Genomic DNA, 21,572 nt, shown 5'->3' with positions numbered 1-21,572 from the left:
ACAAATCCATGTTATATATTCATTTTCATACTGTGACATGATAAAAATATTTTCAGAGTCAACTAAGAGATAACGTAACCAACTTGTATCGATTTTTTTTTTCAAGTTTTTCCTTTTTTTAAAACAAGTGGGATGGTAAAGATGGTTGTTTCTATTAATTTATTTTACAACCCATCAGCCTTACCAAGTGGCAGAAATTGAGGAGTGAGGACTCCATTGTTTTCTTCAACCCCTTGTGAAAGTTATAAATAAATAATAAATGCATAGTGATGGTGTCCATAGTATGTGATTGATTAAATAAATTCCAAAGATCAGACGGCTGCTAGGACGTGGTAGCCTGACTTGCGGACCTTTAATTTCATTGATTAATTAAACTAGATCATCTTTACATCTAAATAATAACAATAATAATAAAAATTAGAAAACATCATCATAATATAGTACTAACATTATGATTCCATGAAAGGTAAGTACAAACTTCCTATATATTAAAATAGTTTTAGGGACTCAAAAGTCTTACTCTTTGACTAATTATCATTTTGCTCTCTTAACAAATAAGAATGTCGTCGTGGTCAGAAACAAGGTCGCCGTTGCCGTTGCTGTTTCGCCGGCATTCAAGCGGCGAAATCAAGAATTTGGCCTCGGTGTCAAGTAGCCTGTTGCCGGCGTTTGGAACTGTTGTTGATGAAGGTCACTTGCGCCTCAAGAAATATGTTATTGCTCCCTACGATTATAGATACCGGTAAGTTCCGTGCTCTACTTCTATCTTTCATTTTCCATTTTGTTTCATGCTCAGATGAGTACAAAGGCTAATTTTCCTTCAACGATTCTCTATGAAGTGTTAATTCTTTATTGGGTTCTTCTGCATATATTAAGGAGAAAATATAGGTGACACTATGTCTTACTTATACTACCCGACATTTATGTGGTAACAAATGGCTTGGATGAGCTAGGATTTTGGTTTTATGGGAGACACGATGAAGAAATGACAAACTCGTGCATGGAAGCATAGCATAAGATAGTGCACTTCAGGGAGCTAAACTTCCTTAAATTCCTAATCTTATGCATGCAAGTACCCTTGCAAAATTTCAGAGTTTGCCACATTTCACAATCGAGTTTCAATTCTTTAAATCAAACCCATCTCCAACTTTAATATATGAATAGGATTCGAAGCTCAAGACTCGGAGCTTTTAAGAAGATTACGACGTGTTTGATAAAGTTTATAATTATAGTTTGATATAAAATTGTATTGTGTAATGTGTAGGTGGTGGCAGACTTTTCTTGTGGTTCTGGTGGTATACTCGGCATGGGCATCACCTTTCGAGTTAGCTTTTAGAAAAGCAGCAACTGGGTCACTGTTGATCGTTGATTTGGTGGTGGATTTTTTCTTTGCCGCTGATATCATCTTCACTTTCTTTGTGGCTTACTTAGACAAATCAACTTACCTACTTGTTGATGATCACAAGAAAATCGCATTACGGTGTGTCACTTTTGAACTAAGTTACTAAGATCTTCTCCTTTCCTTAAATAACCGGTAATTTAACAAATATTAATATTTATATATTTTTAGTTGATAATAATTAGAAAAAGAAAAGAGAAAATAACCAAAGATTAAGTTTTAACCGTACATAAGCAACGATATACACGTTGCCATAAATCAATTACTAGAAATACATAAGATGAGGATGGAATTCTTTATCCATGTCTTTTACATAACCGTTTGCTTAGCTTTAATGTGGCCTATTTCTTCACGTTACGCAAGCAATAGTTCAAAGTTTTCAACTCCCCACAAATCTAAACATCAAAAACAATTATATTTTTGAGTGATAGCATCTGGACACTTGATTTCTTTTTTTCTGACATTTTCTTCATATATTTTTTTTCTCAGAAAAGAATGTCCATTTGTACCAAATAGATGTTCACCAAATGAGAAATGATCGAGTTGGCTTATGATAGTAGAATTTTCACTGAAGCCTTAAAGGGCATGGGCATTTTCAGTTATTTTTAACCCTCTGTTTCTCCCTCCACTTTACTCAGATATGTTACAAGGCTATGGTTCACAATGGACGTGGCTTCTACGCTGCCGTTTCAGTTCATATACAGAATCTTCACCGGCCAATTGCACGACGGTAGGGTATTCGGCTTCCTCAACTTGCTTCGGCTTTGGCGGCTGAGACGCGTCGGTGAACTATTTACAAGGCAAGCCTCTATTTGAAGTGCTATTAAATGATTACACATTTCACAGTGTCTAATTACAAGAACATTGTTTTTAAACTGCAGACTGGAGAAAGACATACGCTTTACCTACTTCATCACGAGATTAAGTAAACTGATCTGTGTAAGCATCACTTCAGTTTGGTTTCTTTGAACCATCATATTCTATTTATTAATATATATTTTTTCTCCCTCTCTTTAGACACGTAAAGAAACTTCTATCATTTTCATTGCAGGTTACGCTATTTGCAGTGCATTCAGCAGGCTGCTTCTACTTCTATTTAGCAGCACATCACAAAATACCTGAAAACACTTGGATTGGAAGTCAAGTTAATGATTTTAAACATAGAAGCATATGGCTTGGCTATACTTATTCCATTTACTGGTCAATTGTCACCCTCACCACGGTTGGATACGGAGATTTGCATGCAGTCAACACCGGCGAGAAGGTCTTCAATATGCTGTATATGCTATTCAATATTGGCCTCACTGCATATATTATTGGAAACATGACAAATCTCATCGTCCATAGTGCTGTCCGGACCCTTTTCATGGTAAATTTTCTTCAGAGTACTATTCTATACAAGCAAAGTAGAAACTATCAAACAGATTCTTATACTACTGGTGTGATGGTTTAAAAGAGGAATGCTATCAATGAGATATTGCGATATGGAAGCAAGAATAGACTCCCAGAAGGCTTAAGAGAGCAAATGCTGGCACATATGCAACTCAGGTTCAAGACCGCAGAGTTACAACAAGAAGAAGTGCTAGAGGATCTCCCTAAAGCAATAAGATCCAGTATTTCCCAGCATCTTTTTCGTGGAACTGTTGAAAAAACTTACCTTTTCCAGGGAGTCTCTGTAGACCTTATTGCGCAAATGGTAAAATAATTTCTTTGCTCTAAACCAGATAGTCTTGGGTTTTTTTGTTGATGTGTTTCAGTAACTAGAAGTTCTGTGCTACAAGTTTGTAGTGACATAGCATAACGGCAGTAGTTGCAACCAATAATGATAAAATCAAAATAAAAATTCAAACATAAATTAATTTAATTCGTGAAAGTAGCTCTAACAATCCCTAATGGCAATGCTCATGATAGGTGTCGGAGATGAAAGCAGAGTATTTTCCTCCAAAGGTTGAAATCATTTTACAAAATGAGATACCAACAGATTTATATATTGTAGTGTCTGGAGCAGTGGTAAGGCACCTATTTTTCTGACATATTTATCTTATATAATGACTGGTGCAAATTCTAAACTGTATTTGAAACCGCAGGACGTGCTGATATACAAGAACGGAGCAGAGCAGGTATGTTTCAGCAATTCTAGGTTAAGAATATCAGAGTTTTATGCCACTGCATTTGCATATAATATGCCTAAATACGTATATCATTCATTGTCACTGGGGTAGGAAGCAAAGTTTACATTAAATTGCAAGTAGTAAAAGAATTATAATCAAGCAGATCTGTCTTATAATCAACCTCCAGTTGATGCAAAGAGTGGGAGCTACATTTCCTATGTTCTAAAAAGACATCTGATTGCTGACGAATGGTACCAATAAGAATGTGAAGCAAAAATTTCCTGAATTCTCCATTTCCTCTGAGAATCTGAACAATAGCCGTCTCCATACACCACTGACAAACTCCTGCAATATCAAATCAACAAATAGTTCAGCAAATTATCATACTCCTGATGCAGGAAGCAAGCTGTATTCACCAAAAAGTTCCATCTCAATTACAGAACTATTTTATGGCACATATAATCAACAACATTTGTAAGAGAGCCAGAAACTAGTTTTAGAAAGAGAACAGGCAAGAGCAGAAAGATGCAAAATACTAAAAAAGGAAAAACAGCTCATGGAGTAGAAGAATTCTGTTTCCATCATTCATGCTAGTAATGCATGAACAAGTTTAGCAAGGTCATAAGAAATAAATTACAGGCACACTTAGTAGCAAAGCTTGGGTGAGAAAACAGTGGAATGCAAACCAAAATTCAAAGCTTTTATGTGAAAATAAAAGTTATTCTATGATTTTACCTAACTTCATATGAGTTTTCCAGTTTCTCACAAAATTAGGATCAGCAGACATGGCGGGAGAGATTGGTGTAATTTTCAATATCCCACAACCTTTTACAGTGAGAACCAAAAGACTTTCCCAGGTCATACGGTTAAGTCATCATCATTTGAAGCAAATGGTGCCGATAGATCATGGCGATGGTAAGAAGATTATGAACAACTTTATTCAGGTATGGAATTTTTCTGCACATTTATGCCACCATAGTTTTCAATTACTCTGATGTTTTGGAAAGATAAGTCAATCAAACATTTCAACGGAAGTTAATGAGGAAACATGACCTTCAAAAGGAAATTTTGCATAAAGCCTTGAGAAGACTCGTTTTTAGAAATAATAAACAAGTTGGCACTTAATTCATGGGCACGCATAACCTCCATTGATATCATATGCCAAGTTAACAGTATCTTCAGCTAGTGATGTTTTCCCATTATATAGCATGCAGCCAAAAATTTACAATAGTCATTTTCTTGTTCAGTAGTATTTATGACGCTTACATGCAAATGTTTTTGTTCAATGCTGACTCTTCTATTTTCAGTACGTTAAGGGACTAAAACAGGAGATGCTGGATGAACTGCCCTTTTTGACAGAATTGCTCAGTGATTTGAACATAGAGGTATATCTCATCTCTGACCAATTAAAACAGAGAATGCAGATCATAATCATGCTCAGTAAGGAAATGCATCAACCTATTTGGCCGTAAAAGGAAAGGATTTGAAATAACATTTGGAAAGAACAAACTTAGATGAAATTTGTAAAATACGTTTTTGTAATAGGTACTGTAAAAGTAAAACGCTCATTTTCTTATCAATCCTATCGCAAAAGTTCTCTTAAAGATGACAAAACTTTGGCTCAGCCAATTGTCATAGGTGACTATATTGAAAGTTTATGCTAGTGATCATCACCATCTACTTTACAGATTACAGGACGAAATGAAGAGCCAAAAAATTCTGAAGCACCAAACTCTCATATAGATGCAAACGCACAAGGTAAACTCAGTCCCTTTCTAAATAATTATTTTGAGACATCCATCGGGATTTTTACAATCAAAGGTGGGGGCCAATGCAGGCAGTTAGATGGGCAGAAAATTTCAGAACAAACAGGTGCCAAGTTATTTTAAAAAAACTAGCATGCAGATGTTCATAAACAAAAGAATGTGAATGCCTTAGAATACAGCTGCAACTACACATGCAATCCCAATATACAGGGTCAATTTTGTTGCCATTTCTCGCCACTCTACACCCAATTCTGATATTGTGTGTATATCGTGTTTTATCCATTTTCAAGTGAAGGGGTATGGAGTATCGGAGGAAAGTAAAGTTTTCCCATTTAAACTTGCATAATCTATTTTTACAGCATACTACAGCCAACATTTAGATCCTGAAATGATCCTTTTATGAAAATTACAAAATATTTCTTCTATACTGGTACCCTTTAAATAGTCTGCATAACATTCTTGAACTTTGACGACACGGCACAATGATATTAAGGCATATACTCGATCTTTTTTTTTCACAAAAGGCTTTTCCTTAAACACACGATGTACTTAATTTACATCTATGTACCCCATAATTTTTCAGGAACACCAGAAAGCTCCAATCAGTTACCAAGCTTGATCCCTGTAAGGGTTATAATACATGGGCATCCTCCAAAAACAAACACAAAAAAGGATGAGACATCCGGAAAGCTTATACATCTGCCTGAATCAATCGAGGACCTCTTCAAATTAGCAGGTATGAGTGTTGCAAGATGCACATAAATCCAAAGAAAATTATATTACCAAAGCTAATACTTCTTCCTGAATAATTTCCAGAAGACATGCATTAAAGCACTTGAAACAATCAATTCCAACAAATCATAAGATAACCGTAGCAAAAACTTATAAAATATATTTATCTCTTCTATGATGGTATTGATATTATGCTAAAATAAGGTGCAGTGATTCAACATTGACTTAAATAAACTTGACTTGGCCAAAATTATTAAGACAACAGCAGAAGGCTAAGACAATATACAACACCACTATCTCAATAAATCCTTGATCTGAATGCATTAAATCAGATCAATCATATTTGTATCATCCCAAGACCAATAACTGCATTAGCTATTTAGCCACTAGAACTAGATGCATTCATCATATGAAACTACTATTGGCTATACCTAGAAAAATTGAAGTCCAGAGACCTCAGTAATTCAAAAAATTTTACAAGGCAATTAATATATATTTTGCACGATGCATTACTACATACTTAATGAGTTAAGGACAGTAAACTGATGTCAAATTTGATGCAGAGAAAAAATTTGGCACAAGAGGATGCATGATTCTCATGGCTGATGGTTCACAAGTTGAAGAACTGAATGCTTTGAGAGAAAACGATCACTTGTTTATTTTTTGAAAAGTGCAGAGATACTCATACAATCTCAGGGCAGCAAGTCCAGTTATATCTGAAGATTTTGTGTGTAGTGATACAAAGCATATTTTCCAATATCTGTGTATATTTTTTATGCATATATCTGAATCTATACATCGAGTAAAATACCCTCTGATTACAGTACAAACGAAAAGAAAAAAAAAAAAAAAAGCAATAGAGCTTACACTTTTCAATATTTTTCAATCCCTGTCATTGAGCATGTCTAAAACAGCAAAAGCAGCCTTTTGAAACCGTTCCTTCTCTTCCTCCAAGGATTTTTTCCTCTCAAAAGCTAAGTTTTTGCACTTCTCTACCTCTTCCATGATTCCAGAAGAATTCTGATCAATTTCACTGCAGAGAATTCATGGAGAAATCCCAAAGAAGGAAAAAAAGAAAATATCAATTTAAGCAAATTTACAGAAAAGCACTAAATGCAATCTGTCAGCATCAACATTTTTTTCCCATAATTTGCAAAGAAATACACACATTTCTGAATTTAATCATAATTTATGCTAATCTACTCACGCTATCATCTTAAGCATGTTTTGCATCACCATGTGGACCTGTTGTGACATATCTGCATGAATTAAAAGATAGGTCATGCTTACATGCACAAACAGAATAATAACCAACAGACTGAAGGCACTTAATAAAAATTGAAGCACAAGAACGAGATAAAAGAAGCAGCCAACAGAAGACCATTAGGTACACTTTATCCAGTTTCGTGTTCTCAAAAAATTTTCCATTCATAATTATTTAAAAAAAAAAAACTCAGGCCAAAATAATGGATCAAAATAATGGTCACAATTTTACAATAATTACCAGATGACGCAAGTAGACCTAATAAAATTTCAACAGATTAACGCAGGATTTATAATCAACGGAGAGAATTGAATTTGTTGTAACTACATCTGATTTCCAGTTAATTTGAACAGTATTACATATACAATTTGATTCACTTTAAGATGAATCGCGTACGAAGAGTGAACAAAGCCTGTGTGATTTGAATTTTGGAACTGAGGAAAACAGCGGGAAAATGTAAAGCGAGTGTAAGAGAACGAACCGTAGACGAGTGAAGAGAGTTGAGATTCAACTTCTGATGATTGAACATCAACAATTTGAGTATCGATCTGCGACGGCGAATTCGCCATTGCTCGCTTGCTTCTTGCAGAAGCTACCTCTCGATGAACAGAATCGAAAAATGCGAGTTTTTTTTTATTTTTTTTTGTAATGAGCGATTTTTTGTGCGAGTTCAAAAGGCAATAAATGAAATACCCGAATGCCCTTCTTGGTCAAGTGCGGTCCTCTCTCGATGTTGACCAACTTTCCAATTTGCCCAATTGACGCTGGTTACTGGTTGGGGGGAATTATCACTTGCCGCCCTTAAGATTTATCAATATTTGACTTAGATGCATAGCGTGCATTAATATGCACAAACCTACCATTAATATTTATTGTTAATTTGTTATTATGATGAAAATCTGCTTTTTCCCGATTAGTCTTGTCCTTTGTAGTGATATTCAGCATCCAAAAATCAGGTCTGGCAAGAGAAATTCACTTTGAAAAAATTATGGAGTTACAACTACTCTAAATTGAATCCTATCTACAAATTTAAGAAATAGAATTAATTATAGTATCTTGCAACGTTATTAAGAAATGATCAAAAAATAAGTATTCGGTTCTCTGAACTAAGTAGATGTGCTTTGAATTCGAGAGTTGTGTGTTTAAAACTGATGATATCTACTCGATTGTTTAGTCTCGAATTATTGCCGGTGGTGTTTTCACCATTAGTCAATAATTACATCTAAGATATAAAATATTTGTATAATCCTACATAAAAATAGTGTTATTTAGTCTCTAAAAATCAGTAACATATGCTTAAATAAGAAACAAAATGTTGAACAAGTGCTTGTCGGGATGCAAAATGTGCGTCACAAAATGTCCCTAAACAGTCCAAGCCCTGAGCTCTCCGTTCTCAGCAAGCAAAATGACGGCATGTAGCTCGTAACAAACCCGATAAAAATGCCGAGGATGCTGTCTCATTGCCCTTTGTGGTCAAGATTTCCGTAGGTCCAAATGTCGAAGCTTGTTTTGTTTTAAGAAAAATAATTAAATAATTAAAACATCTTGATTATGCCACTAAGTTGTACTTCAATTGCAACATTTAGATTGCAAACGGGAAAAGATCTCGTTATAAAAAAATTAATTAATTAATTAAATTTCTTAATTCCCTGAACAACAGGAATTTTTTGGTACTTGTGAAGGAAGCGAACGGCGTCATTTCATGAATTTCGATGCATAAAAAATCAGTACATAAATTATATATGTTTAATGGCCAATTGATAATTTGATATGATGTTTATTCACTCCTGTGTTCGCTAGATGGGTAACAATTTCAGCTGCGTATATTTTTAAATATGAAGTCCCAACACCGGCTTATGATTGTTCGTAATTAAAAAAAAATAAATTAAAATAATTAAATAAAAAATGGTCCTGATAAAAACTATCTCCACTCTTCTTTGTGGCCACCATTAAAAGAAAACTACGATAGTTACTTTTGGAATAATACGACTATTTATTAAATTACATTGACATACAGGTAATGGAATGTCTTTATACATATGTTTTATTTTTTTAAAAAAAAAAGGTAAATTCACTTGTAGAATATTAACTAGAGTAAGGACATGTTTGATAATGGTAGATTTAAAAAGGTAGAATACAAAAAATTATAATCTAAATGATATAACCCTAGAAATGTCATTTATCGATTGTGGGTACTTAATTATTATTTTAGTAATAGTGTAAAAAATTAGTCATTGTTTAACACGTGGAAAATGATAATTATTGTCATTATGGAATAAGTTTAGAATATGTTTCACGTTCTTAATTTTTGTCTTTCTAACATATACATTTTAAAATAGTTACTAAAAATGTAAGACTTATCTAACTTGTGATGAAAAAAAAGACACAAATATTTAATTTTGTTCTTAATGAATGCAAATTTTTGAATTAAAGTTAAATAGAATTTCGAGTTATGGTGAATAAAATTTTTAAAAGATACAAATATTTAATTTTGTTTGTAATGAATGCAAATTTTTGAGTTAGGTTGAATAGAATTTCGAATTATGCAATAAGTTTACGAATTCAGACTTCTAGGAAATCATCCATAGGTCAATTGTAATACATTAAAAATAAAAAATAAAAAAGGAAGTTGATTGTATGGATTTTGAATTGGGACAAATACGAAAAACAGTAAAAACAAAAGACATTTCTACAACGTTCGTGCAATATGGGGGCAACAATTCTCAGTTTTCAAACTTACCCCATGGCCCCACCAGTCCCATTGCAGTGTAAACGATCCACGTAGGTCCCAGCACGTGTGGTTGGCCCCACACGTTACTAATTCGTAGTACGGAAAAGTGAAATCCAAACCGCCCTGCGGCTGTGACCGGTCCGTTTTAAAGGGAATCTTCTACTAGCAGCCGTTGGATTTTACCGAGATAGGGAAACCAGCGTACACGTGTCTGCTAATGCGCCTGCCAGCCCCGAAATAATGAAAGCTGAGTCTCGAAAAACGACAAAATATGGCAGTGGATGCAACTTAAAGAAAAGTAAAAGGAACCATTGAGGTGAAATGATAACTCCTTGAGTTATGATATAACTCGGGTTAGGTTAACTAGCTCTGGTGACGTGGCATATAATGGGACCACGAATTATTAGTTAACGGGTACTTCACGGCGTGAACTTCTTTATATGGAAGCGAGAGCAGTTGTACGAAGTTTGACTTTGACCGTTAACTTGTGGTCTTTCACTCTTTTTACCCCGCGTGTACCAAGTCCAGGGCTTGAGCCTTGAAGTATTAAATCTTTACTGGAGTAATTTGTTGACTTCAATACCCTTCATAGGTTTCCACCTTTGAAAAATATTTAAAAAGAAAAAGTAAAAATTGTTGGCAATTCAAAAAAATTCATTTTAGAATGCATTAGTCCAAATCTGAATTTAAAGATTTTCTTAAAGTTCGTGTTCTAAATCTAATGTCATAATTTTATGTTTGAATGATAAAATTTATTATCGTATTAGTTGTTTTATAATTTATATATAATGAGTCACTAAGTCTCAAATTTAAGAGTTCATTATGAATTTTTAAGTGTAACATCACACTAAGAATTCATTTAAAGTTACTTTTTTTATTTGATGAATGCATATGACCACGCTCACATTATGAAGATTAACAAATTCTACATTTGGACACATTTAAATAGTATGCCTAAGTATGTAAAATGTTGTGATAACTTATGGTATATAGTATGCTCAGGTAAAGAGAATGTCGTGATTAGGAAATTGTAACATAGTAGTGCAAACTTTCTTAAATAATATCACACATTTAAAGACGAAATAATGATTTCAAATTATGGTAAAAGTGATAGTTTGCTAACATAATTATAATACTTCCTCAATAAAGAGAGCTCATATGCCATCGTTTTCATTTTCCTTCTTATATTTTAGGGAACAAATGTGCGTGTTATCATTGTCTATAGTACAAAAGTGAACTATATATTATACAAGACTATAATGGATACAAGTGATTGAAATTAATAATATATTTATGTTGAATAAGTTAATATATATTCTTCTATAACAACAAAAGACACTTGTTTCCTATATTCTTGTTTCTTAGATCATAATAAAAAGGTAAAAATTTCATTTTTTTTTTAATATAAGTTTGATTGAAGTCAGCACGTGCAATATTGGTATTAAAAAATAAATAAATAAATACACTCATGTCTCATATATTTCACAGTGATTAGTACCAACTTTAATAGATTAGGTATTTGTTTTCCGTGATTAACGATGTATACTAACTACTTTAATTGATTATGTATTTGTTTTCCATGATTAAGGAAGTATGCTAACTACTTTAATAGATTATGTATTTGTTTTCCATGATTAAGTTAATATTTTATTTTTATTTTTATTTTTTCATGTCTACAAGATAAAGGTGTAATTTTCTTATTAAGAAGACAATGTATAATTAATGAAATATTTCAATATTCCTTTTCTTTCTACTACATATTTAAGTTTCTTGCATACTTGATATGAGAGATTAATTTTCTAATTGTTTGGCGACAGTTTCAGACTATACTAGTAGCAAAGTCCAAGCATTTAGACTATACTAGTAGCAAAGTCCCGCGGATGTTTAAATATAAATGTTGTTGAAATATAATATTGGTTAGATTATTTCAACCTAAATTATTTATATAAATTTTGAGTCATTGATCTTATGCAATGGCTGAATTAATATTATTAAATATTTTTTTGACTACCTATGTATAATTAGATTGCATGAAATCAACAACTCAAAATTTATGTCAAAATTTTAAGTAAAAAATTTAAGCTGAAATGACCCCTTTCATATAATTATATATATAGATGGAGTTATTTTAACTTAATTTGTTGATTTAAAAATTTGATACAAATCTTAAGTCATTGGTTTTAGGTAATCTAATGATAGATATTAATGATAGTTATTCATCTACCATTAGATCACTTGAAATTGATAACTCAAGATTTATGTTGAAATTTTAAGTTAAAAATTCATTTTGAAATATAAATGTTGCAAGTGGGCCTATAATAAAATTTATAAATACAAAAGCAAGTGACTATTGACCTTCAGCTAGCAACAGTTAGATTTTTTTTAATTAAGTTAGATAAAATATTTAAAAACAATAGAAACAATAAGTGTAAATTAAAAAAAAAAATTGTTTTCTTGATTGGTCCAAACTAAGGGTGGGTACGGTTCGGTTCGAATCGAAATTAAGCAGAATCGATTTAAATCGGTAATTTTATAAAAAGAACCAAATAAGAACTGAACTCAATAAGAACTAAACTCAAACAGATTTTTTCAGTTCGGTTCAGTTTTTTTTGATTCTAAGCCTATCTGGCCTATTTTGAATTTTCAAATTTTACCTCATTGGGCCTCATGAATGTAATAATTTTTTTCAACAATTAGTTCATCCTAGTTTCATTACAAATATTAACAATAAATACAAAATATTCAAAATACATTTTTATCACTAATATCTTACTAACTACTAATAAAGTACTCACAAAATATGAAATATTGAGATTTCAAAATACATAACCAAACTCCAAACTCCATCTACATAAACATAATCATAATGTTGTAAAGATAAATAAAAATAACAACAATTACAACTTACAACACAAAATAAAAAGAAAATTTAGAAATAAACGCCAACAACATTCTCCCGTCTTCACAAAAAAAAAATTACAAATAAATGCCAACAACATTCTCCCATATTCATCAATATCAACATCAACTTTAGGCATTTTCCAACTCAATATTTGGATCTATAAAAAAAATTTAAAACAATAAATAATTGAATAAACAATCTATATAAATAAGATATTAATTTTTTAAAAAAATAAAAAAAAACTTACTGGTCAACAACATCAATCAAGTGTCATTTGCACTTCATTATTAGCCTTTTGTACTTCACCAACACTGTCCTCCATCTTACAAAATTATAACAATCATAATATCAAAATAAAATCTAAATATAGCCATATTATGGAACTTAATATTCCTAATTGTTATTATCTTTCCTAGTGGATTAGATTTGGATTTCTGAAAATATTTAATTCTAATCATGTTGTAAAAGTATTTTCACTTAAAAAAATTATATAAAAAATTAAAGCAATAACAGTCATTTAACGGGGACTTACTAAATGCATTACTAAATACAGTTTATGCAAATGTTATAATAAAGTGTATGGAGTAACGAGGACTTTACTCCTACTGGTGCACGGTGGCTGGCTGCGCGAGCATAGCAGAAGATGACGCGCGGTGGCTGGCGAGCAGAGCTTTTTCGGTTGCGCGGTGGCTGGCGAGGTGAAGCTGTCTCACGGTGATTTGGTTGGCGAGTTGATTTCGTTTTTTATTTTACTTTTAGATTTGTTTTGGGTGCAGAAATTGTAACACATATATACATATATACTATAATCGTGTGTGTACATACATATTTTAGTTATATTATTCAACCAATTAAAATTTACACACGTGTCTATTTAAATAAAATTTTAAAAATAATTCAATTTTTCGGTTCGATTTTTCGGTTTAGCTGAGTGAACTGAATATCAAACCTATATTTCGATTTTTTTTACAAACCATATATTTCATTTTTTTAAAATTAAAATCGTTTCAAATGATACGATTCAGATCGTTTCGGTTCGGTTTGATTTTCGCTAGTGCACGATTTTTTGCCTACCCCTAGCCCAAACATCATAATACAAACACAATCAAACCGACTTAAGGATATTAAAGTCATTGACCATAGTACAGATTCAAAGTTGCCGCATAAATTGTAAAACTGAAGCAGATTAAAAAATAACATCGTCAACCAATAAAGTGTTGGCTTCACGGATAATGGAGTCCCCCTTAAGTGGCTTGATTGGGTTTGCTTTTCAGTTTGAGTCGTAAAAAAATCGCATTTATTAGAAGAACCTGTATTTCTCGATTCGAGCAGTGACTTCTAATTTAAATTATGGTATGAGTTTAAAGGTGTCTTCCACAGTTGAGGTTCTTCGCATCGTAGTTAAGAAAAAAATAATAATAATAACCTCGTCGGGGCCCGCTGTTAACAGTCGTGAGTCTGTCCGCGAAAAGTTAAACAAGAAGCTTCACGTCACTGTTGTCGTTTTGTGATGAGTCACCAAAAGGGCAATAAAGTAAATAAAGGAACTGAACCATGCCCTTTTCAGTAGTGTCTTCTGTTTTACTTATTTATTTATTTAAGATCCTCACTTTGCTTTTCTGTCCAATTTTCTTTATTAATTTTTTGCTTAACATATTCGCCACATCACCATCAGTGATTTTTTTGACCAATTATTTATTGGACCACCTAAACTTGGAACCAAAAAAAGGAAATATAATAAAAGACTTCTTTGTTTTTTAATACAACAAATACTGATCTATTTTTACTAAATACAGATAAATTTCCAAATGTATTTTACCCTTGAACTAGTAAAATAGTTTGCTTTAAAATTCATCAATTTTTTTTCATGAAAAGTTTATTTAAAATTATACCAAATAACTTATTTATGTTTTTTTTTTCAACAAGGTCCTTTGATAATTTAGTATTGGTGGGTGTTGATTGGTTAATTTAATTTGCGAATTGAACGGAAGATAAAATGACATTTCGCTCGCATCAAAGTCAAAAAAATAATTAAATAATTTTAAAGTTATAACGTTGTAAAATCTTGAGCATTATTAGTGAATCGGATCTATCAATGAAGGAAGAAAATGACACATTCAATGTATAAAGGATATAATCCCGCATATATTAATGCATTCTTTTATCATTATTAATAAGATCGGATCCATTAATAAGAGAAGGATACAATCCATTTAATATGAAATGATTTTAATCCGGTACATATGTTAAATGAATTTTTATCATTATTAGTGATATCGAAACTAAATGACACATTCCGCGTAGACTAATATTTGAAAAGTAGATCAAAATACATAAATATTCATTTTGCAAACAATAAATCAATTATTTGGCATTCATATGAGCACCATTCTCTTATTATGTTATCAGTAAATTTAATATTAAAAAATAAAAACAGATGAATAACTTGAACAATAAGCGTAGGCTAGTGCATTCACATTGAAACGAGTTGGTAAAAAGATAAATTAATTACTATTATTAATATTTTCCTTTCTGCGGGCAAAGACAAGACAGTATTGCATACGTATTACGTGTAATTTGGAGGAGAGAGAGAGAGAGAGAAAAGAGGAGAGTGGAGTATTTCAGAAGCTCATTTGCTTCGCTGATTTTGAGGCACAGACAGTAAGAAAGAGAAAGGAAGAAAGAAACAAGAGTAGTGCTGCACAAGTTTCATTTCTCTCTCACACACAAACACAAACCCCCCACAAGAGCTTCTTGTTCTTGTCGTATATATCTTGACTGCATTGAGGTCTCTTCTTAAAATCTCACACTCACTAATTCACATATCTCTTTCTGTGTCAAGTTCCCAGAGCTGATATTGAGAGTATACCTCACTGAGGTGGGCTTTTTGAATCTTCATTTTTGTTCTTGTTTAATGTTCCAAAGATTTGTTTTTGGGACTGTCCATGTTGCATTTTTGTGCCAACACTGTGCTTTTATTGTTTTTCTTTTGCGTTTTGATGTGTTTGATTTTTTTTTCCCCCTTTCTGCATGTATGTGATATTCTGAACTGGGTATTTTCTTATTTGAATCATTTCTAGGTCAATTTTTTTTTTCATTTTCTTTATATGTTTTCTCTTTGAGTATGAAGATGAATGTACTGTATTTTACTTAGCAGAGGTTTAATGCTCATCAGATTTTTGTCATAGCTGCCTTACTTTGTAATTGATTTGACATTTCTCCGCCATTTCAGGCCTCTTTAATGCTATAAAAAATCTAATTTTAAAATGGGTTTTAGGGATTTTGGGGATTACAAAATTACAATCACATCATCAGAGACTTTTGTTTAATCTACAATTTCTTGTTGGTTCATCATGTATGTGTGAGTATAGATTGATCGTGTTCGTTATTCTTCTGTCCAATGCAGCTTATTGATTCTTGTTTGTTTCTGAGCTTAGTAAGTAACTGTATATTTGAATCTGTTTGATTTTTTTTGTTTTTTTTGGGTTCAGACTTCCGACAAGGAGCAGCTTCAGGTGTTTCTAAGAGGTTTGGAGGAGATAATGCTGAGGAAGAGGACCAGGTCTGTTGAGAAAGAACAGCAGATGAGTCATTTAAAAACGCCTGAATCTGTTGCTGAGTCCTTTTTCAATTCTGAAAATCTGACAGGCAACTCTTTGTTCAATGTTCCTGGTCTGTTTGTTGGGTTGAGTCCTAAGGGTTTATCAGATACCGATTCAGTTCGGAGCCCAACATCTCCTTTAGATTTTAGGGCATTTTCAAATCTAGGCAATTCCTTTAGGTCTCCAAAATCAGCCCATTATGAGCAGCATAAGAGCTGGGATACTAGTAAAGTTGGCTTAAGCATTATAGATTCTCTGCGCAATGATATGAAACCGTCCAGTAAAGTTCTCCGGTCTGAGAGTAAGAACATTATTTTTGGACCTCAAATGAGGATTAAAACCCCAAATAGTCAGACCAATATTAATTCTTTTGATGCACCTAAATCTTTGCCTAAAAATTATGCAATTTTCCCTTGCACCCAGATCAAATCTCTCCTGCAAAAGGGTAACTCTGATGTTGTTTTAGAAATTGGAGAAACCCCATTTGAAGAACATGAGCCATTTGGGAAAACCCGGTCTTGTTCACTTGATTCCTGCAGGTCATTTCCAGCTTTAGCTGGTTTCACTGACTGTGGCTCCATTATGAGTTCTGAAAATTTTGGTTTTGAAAAATTAGCCTGCCAGGAAAGTTCTCCTTTGATGGTTGGAGGAAGTCCTCGATCAAACAACTTTTTGGATTCAAAGGTAAACTTAATGTCAACATCCATCGGCTCTGGCAATGGGTTTACTGAAAGCCTCTCTGCAAGTGAGATTGAGCTTTCTGAAGATTATACCCGTGTAGTATCGCATGGTCCTAATCCGAGAACAACTCATATATATGGGGACTGTATTTTGGAATGTCGCACTAACGACCAAAGTGACGATTATAAGAATGAAGCTGAGGGAAGCGATGGAGTTATGATCATAACCACTCAGTATCCTTCTGATGATTTCTTGAGCTTCTGCTGCTCTTGCAACAAGAAATTGGAGGGTAAAGATATTTACATCTACAGGTATGCCCCAATAATATTACTAATAGCCTCATTAGTTTTTCACATCACATCTTCGTAAGGGGATTCAGTATTAAATAGTCTGATTTAATTGATCTCTTGCAGAGGTGAGAAAGCATTCTGCAGTGCAGATTGTCGCGCTCAGGAGATTTTGATTGATGAGGAAATGGAGAAAGACATCAACTCTGAAAGCTCTCCCAAGTCAGACGATTGTGGGGAGCTTTCTGAAACTTGTTTCTTTATCACAACATAAAGGCTTTTTACCTATAGCCACCATGTCCATGATTGATGAAAACTCAAAAAGGGACGACTTTATCATCCGTCCATAAAGAGCTGTTCATGTGCATCACTTAGCAGCCATGGATGATCAATTTTGTACATTGTTTTGTCTGCAGATTATATTTCAGCTTTCACGGCCTTGGTGGGCATGGGGTCATAATAACTAGTCAGTTTGTCCATCCATAAACTTGGACATAAATATATATTCTCGGACCTTTATTGCAACCTTTATTGCATCAAAATTAGCCTCAAGAGGGTGGGAGCCCCTTTTTATGGCTCCCCAATGTTATTATTTTTGTATTTGCTTTCTGTTGCAGGCTTGCAGCAAGGAATGAATGTATAAGACTGCAACTTTGACATAATATAGAGTACTATAATATTTTTGGATTTTTCTTCCTCTTGATCATCAAGAGTTGGTATTGTCTGAATGAAAATGAGTAGACTGGAGCAATATGTGCAAACTGATAGCTAACTTCTTGCCATGATGATATAAATATGCATCTTGTAGTTCTCTCGGTAATCTTCCTTCCGGCTTCATTCATTTGGAAACTTTCTGGAGATTTAAAGGTCTCTCTAGTTTCATTTTATTCTGGCTGAAGAGTGTGGATCCCCAGCTTTAGCTCCATGAAAGCAGCTTTAGATTAAGTATTCATTTAGTTTCAAGTTTTGTCACCTCATTGCTAAACTTCATGCGTACCAACTAGCAGATAAATTTCAAATCACTGAAGCTCAAGGACGTCTTGTTTGTATGTATTTTGCATTTTGGTGCTGGCCGATTAATTGCATTTCTGGGTTTGTCCTTTTCACGTGCGCAATATTATACAGCGGTCCACGCCCTTGCATTTTTTTCCTTTGTTTATTTCATAAAACAATTGGCACGCCTTTTTTATGCTTCTTTCCTATCTTCAGTGCATATCTTAGTAGGGCAGTTTCAACATCAATATGATAACTTATAAGGTAATAGCATGGACCCAGATGCCATTATTGACATTGCAGTGCTCTCTTACATTCTTGCTATGCAATTGCATTGCGTTTCACAATAACGTTCATACATATTACATCGTTACAAGTAAGAGCGACAATTCGCGTTCACGTGTCGCCCCAAGGTATAGGTTTATAAAATTTTAGATAGCAATGATGTATTATGTTAAATTAATCATGTCACAGATCATAAATTCGGAAAACACAGTTAGTAAATGATCATTTAATATGACACGGTCAATTTAAAGTTCACCTATGCGTGTTACTTTCGTATCATATTTGTGCCAAACTCTCGTATCATGACTAAATTGCCTCCGATTTAAGGCCACAAGTTCCCTCTTTAGGTATAAAATTGAGATACATCAATGCTTCCACAGCCGCACTGTTTTGTGATTGCAGTCCATTGTCATGATGATTTTATTTCCTTTCACTTGAATGAAGATTGTATGTCATACTCGCAAAAATTGTTTCAGCTTTTGTGAGGAGAAGCAGAGAGGTACATTGTATGCTTAAGTCCAAGAATGTCCTTACTCAAATCAGGTGAGAAATCTGGTGAAGATGACAAGTACAATTATTAAACTGTGTTGCAGAATTGTACCGATTTGTAGAGTGAAAGCGTGAAACAAAGCTGTTCGTGCACTGCTGCAACCTGCAAGAACCCCACAAGCTGTTTTTGGCGATTCCCACTTAGAAAGATGATAAACAAAAAAGGTTGACAAGAAAAACAAAAAGCAAGAATTTTAATCATGGCAAAAGAGACTCAACAAAGAACGAGAGACGATTTTCTTTTTCATTTCTTGTTGAAGGTAGCAAGATAAAAAACTACACGGAATTTCAGAAGAATATACTGGATTGCTCGCTCAGGATTTACAAAGTAAACTTTGAATTACCAGTAGTCTCTACATGAGCACTGCCCTCCTTGAAACCGATGGAATCTACCGTTATCCCTAATGACAATTTCTCTATTATAGACCTGAGATGTAACCTTCATAAACGAATGACAATCCCCACAAATCCGAAGATTATTCACAATCCGGATGGTCGTTTTTTCAGAAGTGCTTATAAGTCCAAAAGCTACTGCTAATCTTTCACGGTGTTGTAACGATGTTTCTTGTAGTCCTTGTTGCTGTAGTGTCATCTCAATCTCATTTAACATCAAATAAATTTCTTCAGAATGAGGGTTAAAGATATCCCCAGAAGTGAATTTATGAACAAATCCTCCTTGTTCTATCAAACTGTATCCCAGTTGCTTCTTTAATCCCATATCACGTAACTTCATTCGAATCCTGCTCATATCATCCAACCTACCAGCTTTTGCATAAATGTTCGCAAGCAGTACATGAGCTCCATCGTTTAACGGGTCTGTTTCTGTGAGATGTTTAAATGCATGCTCAGCCAATTTGACATTTTGGTGGCATCGGCAAGCTCTCAACAAGGAACTCCATATAGAGACATCTGGTGGAATTGGCATGGATGTAATGAAGTTTGCTGACTCTTCTAAATGCCCAGCTCGACCTAAGAGATCAACCATGCATCCATAATGCTGCATCTTTGGCTTGATATTGTAGACTCTGCTCTTTTTGCTGAGAAAGTCATATCCTTCATCTACTAAACCTCCATGGCTACATGCAGAAAGAAGAGCTATGAAAGTTACTTGATCTGGCTTTGTACCTGTTTCCTCCATTTCCAAGAATAGATCAATTGCTTTTTGTGCATGCCCCGCCATGGCATATGCTGCTATCACTGAAGTCCACAGATATACATTCTTCTCACTGATTTCAGAAAACAAGTCATAGGCCAATTCGCTGCAGCCGCGCACCTTCCATACATGTCAATTTAAGCAGTTCCTAACATGTTATCTATACTGATTTGATTCTTTTTGATGTAAACATGGACCCAAATACCATGATAAAGGGCTCCAATGCTTGCACAGCTTTTATATTTGAATTCTGCATCCTGCTGAAAAGCTCAAATGATTCCTCAAGCCGATTATATTTAACAAAGCAATTGATCATAGTATTCCAAGAAATCACATCTTTATGAGGAATCTCATCAAAGAATGCTCTTGCCTTCTCAAAACCCCCACTTCTGCAAAATCCATTCAACATTGTATTCCATGTCACAACACTCCTGTTAGGCAGCAGCTCATTTCTCTAAACAACTTCAAACTCTCATAATAACACCCACATTGAGCATACCAGAAATCATCAGGGTCCATGAAATCAAATTCCTCTCCACCATCTCATCAAACAAACGCCTAGCCTCATCTCTTTCATTAGACTTTACGTACCCACTTACCAATGTAGTCCACAAAACAACATCGACCTCATCAATCTCATATCTACCCAAAAGCTTTTGCGCTTCCCCGATTTTCCCGCACTTAAAATACATATCCACTAGATAATTCAGCAAACTCCCACTAATCTTCATAGTACTCTCCTCAAGGAACAAATGCAAATTCTTGCCCATTTCCAAATCCCTTAACTTAGTACGTGCTGAAATCAAGCTAACCATCGTTACCTCGTCAGGGCTAACCCCTTCAGCACCCATTTTACTTAATAAACCTAACCCTTCTCTGTACATTCCCATTGAAGTGTAACACGATATCATCGTATTCCAACTAATAACATCTCTATTAGGCAATTTATCAAACAGTTGGCACACTTCCTTCAGTTTCCCACATTTCTTATACAAACCCATCAATTCAAAGTTAGGTTATCACCTAACCCATGTTTCAAAATTCTTCCATGAGCTTCACTCCCTTGTCGAGGAGCAGACATTCTAGAAAAGTGGATACGTTTAGTAACACAGTTCGG

At 33.8% G+C, this 21,572-nt stretch overlaps 4 protein-coding genes and 1 long non-coding RNA gene across 8 annotated transcripts; 2 read left to right on the top strand and 3 right to left on the bottom strand.

Annotated features, from left to right (window-relative positions):
• Window positions 1-444: 444 nt before the first annotated feature.
• LOC102623251 (potassium channel KAT3) lies at window positions 445-6,816 on the top strand. Of its 2 annotated transcripts, none has more exons than XM_015529655.3 (13): window positions 445-742; window positions 1,265-1,480; window positions 2,038-2,199; window positions 2,281-2,338; window positions 2,451-2,768; window positions 2,856-3,095; window positions 3,311-3,409; window positions 3,487-3,519; window positions 4,269-4,454; window positions 4,818-4,895; window positions 5,199-5,268; window positions 5,348-5,382; window positions 5,860-6,012. In XM_015529655.3, exons 1-12 carry the CDS (start codon window positions 561-563, stop codon window positions 5,353-5,355), a joined length of 1,650 nt encoding a protein of 549 aa, XP_015385141.1. In that variant the 5' UTR covers window positions 445-560; the 3' UTR covers window positions 5,356-5,382; window positions 5,860-6,012. The 2 variants fall into 2 exon arrangements, with proteins under 2 accessions (XP_015385141.1, XP_006476168.1); XM_006476105.3 differs by lacking the exon at window positions 5,348-5,382 and adding an exon at window positions 6,572-6,816 and having other exon boundaries at window positions 461-742.
• LOC102622958 (uncharacterized) lies at window positions 3,534-7,959 on the bottom strand. Of its 3 annotated transcripts, none has more exons than XM_052439780.1 (4): window positions 7,754-7,955; window positions 7,216-7,267; window positions 6,876-7,041; window positions 3,534-3,855 (listed from the first exon to the last, which is right to left on the bottom strand). In XM_052439780.1, the coding sequence occupies exons 1-3, from the start codon at window positions 7,839-7,841 to the stop codon at window positions 6,891-6,893; spliced, it is 291 nt and encodes a 96-aa protein (XP_052295740.1). In that variant the 5' UTR covers window positions 7,842-7,955; the 3' UTR covers window positions 3,534-3,855; window positions 6,876-6,890. The 3 variants fall into 3 exon arrangements, with proteins under 3 accessions (XP_052295740.1, XP_024953212.1, XP_052295745.1); XM_025097444.2 differs by lacking the exon at window positions 3,534-3,855 and adding an exon at window positions 5,582-6,077 and having other exon boundaries at window positions 7,754-7,959; XM_052439785.1 differs by lacking the exon at window positions 3,534-3,855 and adding an exon at window positions 5,582-5,979 and having other exon boundaries at window positions 7,754-7,959.
• A 4,832-nt stretch (window positions 7,960-12,791) lies between these two features.
• On the bottom strand, window positions 12,792-13,698 carry LOC112497879 (uncharacterized). Its single transcript, XR_003064835.2, has 3 exons — window positions 13,506-13,698; window positions 13,153-13,227; window positions 12,792-13,062 (listed from the first exon to the last, which is right to left on the bottom strand). It is a non-coding gene; the product is annotated as an uncharacterized LOC112497879 (long non-coding RNA).
• A 1,768-nt stretch (window positions 13,699-15,466) lies between these two features.
• On the top strand, window positions 15,467-18,164 carry LOC102623549 (hypothetical protein). Its single transcript, XM_006476106.3, has 3 exons — window positions 15,467-15,783; window positions 16,397-17,499; window positions 17,602-18,164. Exons 2-3 carry the CDS (start codon window positions 16,448-16,450, stop codon window positions 17,747-17,749), a joined length of 1,200 nt encoding a protein of 399 aa, XP_006476169.1. The 5' UTR covers window positions 15,467-15,783; window positions 16,397-16,447; the 3' UTR covers window positions 17,750-18,164.
• Window positions 18,165-18,756: 592 nt separating this feature from the next.
• Window positions 18,757-20,482, bottom strand: LOC127901457 (pentatricopeptide repeat-containing protein At2g29760, chloroplastic-like). The gene is made up of 2 exons (XM_052438824.1): window positions 19,647-20,482; window positions 18,757-19,405 (listed from the first exon to the last, which is right to left on the bottom strand). Exons 1-2 carry the CDS (start codon window positions 20,480-20,482, stop codon window positions 19,288-19,290), a joined length of 954 nt encoding a protein of 317 aa, XP_052294784.1. The 3' UTR covers window positions 18,757-19,287.
• Between the last annotated feature and the right edge of the window lie 1,090 nt (window positions 20,483-21,572).

The sequence above is a fragment of the Citrus sinensis genome, chromosome 1 (genome assembly GCF_022201045.2).
Source record: "Citrus sinensis cultivar Valencia sweet orange chromosome 1, DVS_A1.0, whole genome shotgun sequence".
Taxonomy (NCBI): Eukaryota; Viridiplantae; Streptophyta; class Magnoliopsida; order Sapindales; family Rutaceae; genus Citrus; species Citrus sinensis.
This window is presented reverse-complemented; position numbering and strand designations above follow the sequence as displayed.

Excerpts from the sequence above, each read along its gene's own strand:
- LOC102623251 (XM_006476105.3), top strand. The coding sequence starts at position 561 with ATGTCGTCGTGGTCAGAAACAAGGTCGCCGTTGCCGTTGCTGTTTCGC. Across the intron at positions 3,410-3,486 it reads TTGTAGTGTCTGGAGCAGTG|GACGTGCTGATATACAAGAA; the intron begins GTAAGGCACCTA and ends TTGAAACCGCAG. Across the intron at positions 6,013-6,571 it reads GGACCTCTTCAAATTAGCAG|AGAAAAAATTTGGCACAAGA; the intron begins GTATGAGTGTTG and ends AATTTGATGCAG.
- LOC102622958 (XM_025097444.2), bottom strand. The coding sequence starts at position 7,841 with ATGGCGAATTCGCCGTCGCAGATCGATACTCAAATTGTTGATGTTCAA. Across the intron at positions 7,268-7,753 it reads ACTCTCTTCACTCGTCTACG|ATATGTCACAACAGGTCCAC; the intron begins GTTCGTTCTCTT and ends TAATTCATGCAG. Across the intron at positions 7,042-7,215 it reads AACATGCTTAAGATGATAGC|TGAAATTGATCAGAATTCTT; the intron begins GTGAGTAGATTA and ends AATTCTCTGCAG.
- LOC102623549 (XM_006476106.3), top strand. The coding sequence starts at position 16,448 with ATGCTGAGGAAGAGGACCAGGTCTGTTGAGAAAGAACAGCAGATGAGT. Across the intron at positions 17,500-17,601 it reads AAAGATATTTACATCTACAG|AGGTGAGAAAGCATTCTGCA; the intron begins GTATGCCCCAAT and ends GATCTCTTGCAG.
- LOC127901457 (XM_052438824.1), bottom strand. The coding sequence starts at position 20,482 with ATGGCGGGGCATGCACAAAAAGCAATTGATCTATTCTTGGAAATGGAG. Across the intron at positions 19,406-19,646 it reads TGCTCATGTAGAGACTACTG|GTTGCAGCAGTGCACGAACA; the intron begins GTAATTCAAAGT and ends GGGTTCTTGCAG.